Source organism: Schistocerca gregaria, chromosome 2 (genome assembly GCF_023897955.1).
Source record: "Schistocerca gregaria isolate iqSchGreg1 chromosome 2, iqSchGreg1.2, whole genome shotgun sequence".
NCBI lineage: Eukaryota > Metazoa > Arthropoda > Insecta > Orthoptera > Acrididae > Schistocerca > Schistocerca gregaria.
In genome coordinates, this window is record NC_064921.1 from 1050746434 (window position 1) to 1050752023 (window position 5590).

At 38.5% G+C, this 5590-nt stretch overlaps 1 protein-coding gene across 1 annotated transcript; it reads left to right on the forward strand.

Annotated features, from left to right (window-relative positions):
- The first annotated feature begins 2974 nt into the window (after window positions 1-2974).
- Window positions 2975-4670, forward strand: LOC126335573 (DNA replication complex GINS protein SLD5). Its single transcript, XM_049999003.1, has one exon. It carries the CDS (start codon window positions 3076-3078, stop codon window positions 3703-3705), a length of 630 nt encoding a protein of 209 aa, XP_049854960.1. The 5' UTR covers window positions 2975-3075; the 3' UTR covers window positions 3706-4670.
- The last annotated feature ends 920 nt before the right edge of the window (window positions 4671-5590 follow it).

Below are 5590 nucleotides of genomic sequence, written 5' to 3' on the forward strand. Positions count from 1 at the left end.
AGCAAAAATCCATTTCCGATTTAGATAATCATTTGTAAGGGGAAACCTCAACCAAAGCAAAAGCTCATGATGTATTATTTCTCCATCAAAATGCTATATATAAGTAATAGAAAGTAACAAACCACCAGAAATGACTGACCTGTGAAATGTAACATTGTTTCCGTCTTTGTCTTTGCTTCCATTCTTACTGTTACAATTAAAAGCAGCACACAAACGAATCATGTTTATGCACTGTTTCCCTGCAAATGGCGTCTTCTATCACGTTCAATGTGGGAACGCGACAATAGCGCCAATGTGCGGTCTAGTTTTTATTTATTAAGTCTAATGGTGAAGTGGTTAGCACAACAGGCTAACATTTGGGAGGACGATGGATCAAATCCGTGTCCAACCATCCAGATCTATGTTTATCATGATTTCCCTAAATAAATCCATGCAAATGCCAGGATGGCTCATTTGAAAGTACACAGCCAGTTTCATTCCCCCTCCTTGACACAACCCAAGCTTGTGCTCTGTCTCTAATGACCTCGTTGTCAACAGAACATGAAACCCTAATCTTCTTTCTTTCCTTATGTTGTTAGTTCCTCAGTTCCAATACCAAATACCTACTTTTTGTGACATGTATTGTATCTCATAATCTCACTTTCACGTTCGCTACTTGGTTAAGCGAGCTGTGTTGTGTTTGCATTCTAACTAGTGTGAACTCTCCGCCATTTGACAGTGATGTCTGTAAGAACTGTCCTTATACAGCTATCTGTGTGTGCAAATATTTGAAAATATGTCTATGCATGCAATAAATTGCCACAAAGGTGTTATGTCCAAACAACAGAAGTTTTACTATTCGATTCCCACTTGTCAGCCTAGAAAAGAAATTTGAGTGGGAAATCATAATGAAAGAAGTTATAGTATGGTCTGCGTCGGTAACTTACGTTTAAAAAAATGCAAACAAAATTCACGAAACAGAAGTAATGCATGTCCTTCAATGGCAAGGATTGGAAAAATTTCTGACGCTGCAAAAATTGTTAGGAACAAATTTTAACAGTATTTCAGTAGTGGTGGAGCTGTCGTCTGACAGGAAAGATCTGTGCCCTAATGTCCTGACAAATTATGTTTTTTAAAAATAATTCTCAAACATTATAAACTACAATCCCATTCTTTTTATCAAGTGATTAATTTCATAAAATCACATTGACTTTATATAATCATCCATGCACACAAATACCTGTCACTGTATAAATGACCCATAAACATAAGCGAAGCATTCTCTTCTACATTCTTTAATGTTGCATTTCTCGCTGGCCGGAGTGGCCATGCGGTTCTAGGCTCTACAGTCTGGAACCGAACCGCTACGATCGGAGGTTCGAATCCTGTCTCCGGCATGGATGTGTGTGATGTTCTTAGGTTAGATAGGTTTAATTAGTTCAAAGTTCTAGGCGACTGATGACCTCAGAAGTTAAGTTGCATAGTGCTCAGACCCATTTGAACCATTTTTTGTTGCAGTTCTCCTGGAACTGTCTACCCAATTTTATCCTCAATTATGTTTCCACTTTGCGTCGGTATTTCTTGATCGCTCAAAAAGCTGAGGAATCAAAATACCACGAACTGGACTGATAAGTTTCGAGACACACGGCGCCTGATTGAATAATTTCATTACTTTGCTTAGCTCTTTGCCGTAAACAGTCCCCAGCGAATTTGTTTTTTATTATCGTTCCTATTTGCTGTAGGGCCGACAGCTAGTAATTTATCTATTAAAAAATTTCAACCAGATGCCTTCTTATTTCGCTCCCTGTATTCTTCACTTTCAATTTCCCACAAACATAAATATCCCCTATACATCTCAATAAGTTCAGCAGTGAACTCTCTAGAGTACTAACGCGCATCTGCCGTTTTAAAAGTTTTCGCACGGAGACTTTTGAGAACGAATGGATACTTGCCTTTCTCCCTAGCACCGTTAACCTAACAATGTGCGCAGCAATACTTCGTATCTAGGGGCAGCTTAATATTGGCTGTGTTGGGAGGTAAATGAATGTCTTTCAACTAGAGCCAATTTTCCCGATTCTGGCAGGATCAGTAAAGTCGTCAAGTTATCGTGGACAAACAGTGCTTTGAGAAATGCATGATACTCACTGTGCTTCTTACAGTACATTTATTCACTGCCGGTTTCTATCATGGACCATCATGACAGTGAAACTTCGCATGGCATGTGGCAGACATGATGTTTAAGCAGGAAAGATACGCCACTGCTGACTTGAAAACGTAAGATTTACACTTAACGCGCTACTACGGGCGTAACTAAGTAGAAAACAACACCAAAAACATGAAAACTTGGAAGAGCAGTAAGTACAAAGCACTATTGGTCAGGCACAACAGTATATCAATCTTGTTGACAGTTACCTGACAATTTTTTTTGGATGAACAATAGGCTGAACCAACAGCTGATTCGAACTCATTCAGCATGGCAGTTTTATGGTGATGTACTGCCCAAACGTTATTTTTTTCTGCGTCCAAGTAGTTCGTGCCCACAGATTAGAGTAACTTCCTTGTTTGCGTACATCTCCTATCTGTGCAAAATTCCTGTCCCCAAACAACTATCTGTCTGCGCAGATGTGTTGTGCGCCGTCTCTAGTAGGATAGTTGCGTATGGGCTGGCTTTTACTCTTTGTCAACCAACGTCAACATATTCTTCTGGAGAAACTTTACGTTATATCCTGTTCCGTTCTGTTTACGTCCTCTGTGAATGCCGCCGTTTGAAATTCAAAGTGGAACGTTTTGATATTCCGGTTCATCAAGTGTGAATCCACCTTAATTACTAACTTAAGTAAACTCACGAAGCTTATTGCGTGTACTTGTGGCAGCCGATTTTATTATGAATCAGAATTCGTACCAAGGATGTTAGATCCTTGATTTTATACAGTTTCACATGTCCTGTGTCACTTTGTCGGAGTGAAGTCTTTGGAAAAGGCGGGAAATAATGTTTTCCTGGCTTGTGTGACATTCGTATATGTTCTCTGGCTTGTTATTTTCTGATTTCAGCATGTAAAGTGAGAAAGTGTGGGTGTTAATTCATTACTACACAATATGGAAATTGACAGTGATATATCCTCTGGCGAGGAGGAAACTTTGACAGCTGGGGAAGTGCTCCAAATCTTAGAAGAATCTTGGCTGAACGAAAAGTTTAGTCCAGAAATTTTACCACACCGAAACGAAATGGTTGAGTGTATGCTGGAACAAATTAATCAGATGGAAGAAAATTTGAATAAACTTAAAAAAGGTGATTTTCGTGTTATAGTTCATCAAATGGAGCTAGATAGGATACGCTTCATCATCACTAGCTATCTAAGGATACGTTTATCAAAAATTGAGGAATTTACCGTCCATATTTTGAGTGAGGAAAGTAGGCGGGATCATGCATCTAAATATTTGTCACCAGGTGAATACAAGTTCGCTACCGAATATGTTCGCCACATGGAAAACCATTTCCATCTGCTAGCGTTTCGCCACATGCCCGGAAATTTTCAAGAATTCAATAAAACCAAGATGGTTGTTGTCCCCAATGTGTCAAGTCATGTATTCATTCGTGCCAAAGAGAACATTGCAACAGTAGTAATAGATGACGAAGAAATAGATCTGGAAGAAAACAGTCAGCATATCCTGCCGTATTCATCAGTAATGGAATTTGTTCGGAGTGGGTCAGTCCAGCTCATTTGAAGACCAAAACTGTGCGCTGCTGGTGTTATTGCAGTGTGCAACTTCAGCCCATTAAGTTACAGTGCATATGGACAAACTCTAATTAAGCTAATAAGATTTAGATGTGTGCATTGAAGTTAAGTAATAGCATGGTAGTTGTGCTTTATGTCGTGTGTCAAAGTAATTCCCAGATAGCAGGTATTGACTTTTTTTAAAGATCAGACATTTTACAAGCCATTAATCTACAATAGTTTTGAACACACAAGAATAAAATTATCTATTTGATTAATTTAATCACCAATTTGCGTGTTTGATTTAGCTTTATCCACTAATCCCAGTCCACTGTTGTCAGTAGTAGGCATATGTGTTTAATTCATGTTTTCATCCTTTATGCAAAAAAAATTACTATGAAACTTCATTCCATGGCATAAAGTAAAATAGTCTGCTGTTGCAAATACTGTTCTCCAACCAGTTTTTACCTATGCTGCATTCAGTATCATGCACATGTATACAGCTGCAAAGAGCAACATCCTTCTAAGTGATGCAGTTTAATTTAGTTGAGTTGCTTGTCTTGTGGGTTTTATTCATGTTCTGGAACATATTAGTAGGTTTACAAATAGGTCAAAAGTATATTTTTCTGAAAACCATTGCTGCATGGTTGCTATTTACACAACAGCATTTTTTCTGTTTTTGTAGAAAAAATTATAAAGTACGATCCATCTATATAATTATTGTCTCCTCAGAGATTCATCTTAGTAGTAGTAGTAAAGTAGAAATGACTTCAGTTTGTCTTTAAAACTCTGCCAGTTTCTGTAATTCACAAAGTAGGTGGTCAAATATTTTTTGTGGTTTTATACTGTGTTCCTTTCTGTAGAGCTAGCTTAAATTGTCGAGCTTGGAAGAGTTAACAAAAAAATTTTTGTTTCTGATTTAAAATGTCCTTTGCTACCTGTCGGACATTAAATGTTATTGGGCAAATCTGCAAACATTTTTTGTTGATGAGTATTAAACTCCTTTCTGATCCCCTGGCAGCTTAACTGTTTTATTTTTTCCCCTCATCTAATGTAGGTATGGACATCTATGTTGTTGTGGTCTTTAGTCCTGAGACTGGTTTGATGCAGCTCTCCATGCTACTCTATCTTGTGCAAGCTTCATCATCTCCCAATACCTACTGCAACCTACATCCTTCTGAATCTGCTTAGTGTAGTCATCTCTTGGTCTCCCTCTACGATTTTTACCCTCCACGCTGCCCTCCGATACTAAATTGGTGATCCCTTGATGCCTCAGAACATGTCCTACCAATCGATCCCTTCTTCTGGTCAAGCTGTGCCACAAACTTCTCTTCTCCCCAATCCGATTCAATACTTCCTCATTAGTTATGTGATCTACCCATCTAATCTTCAGCATTCTTCTGTAGCACCACATTTTGAAAGCTTCTATTCTCTTCTTGTCCAAACTATTTATCGTCCATGTTTCACTTCCATACATGGCCACACTCCATACAAATACTTTCAGAAAAGACTTCCCGACTCATCAGTTATTTTGCTCCCCAAATAGCAAAACTCCTTTACAACTTAAAGTGTCTCATTTCCTAATCTAATTCCCTCAGCATCACCCGACTTAATTCGACTACATTCCATTATCTTCGTTTTGATTTTGTTGATGTTCATCTTATATCCTCCTCTCAAGACACTGTCCATTCCATTCAACTGCTCTTCCAAGTCCTTTGCTGTCTCAGACAGAATTACAATGTCATCGGCGAACCTCAAAGTTTTTACTTCTTCTCCATGGATTTTAATACCTACTCTGAAATTTTCTTTTGTTTCCTTCACTACTTGCTCAATATACAGATTGAATAACATCGGGGAGAGACTACAACCCTGTCTCACTCCCTTCCCGACCACTG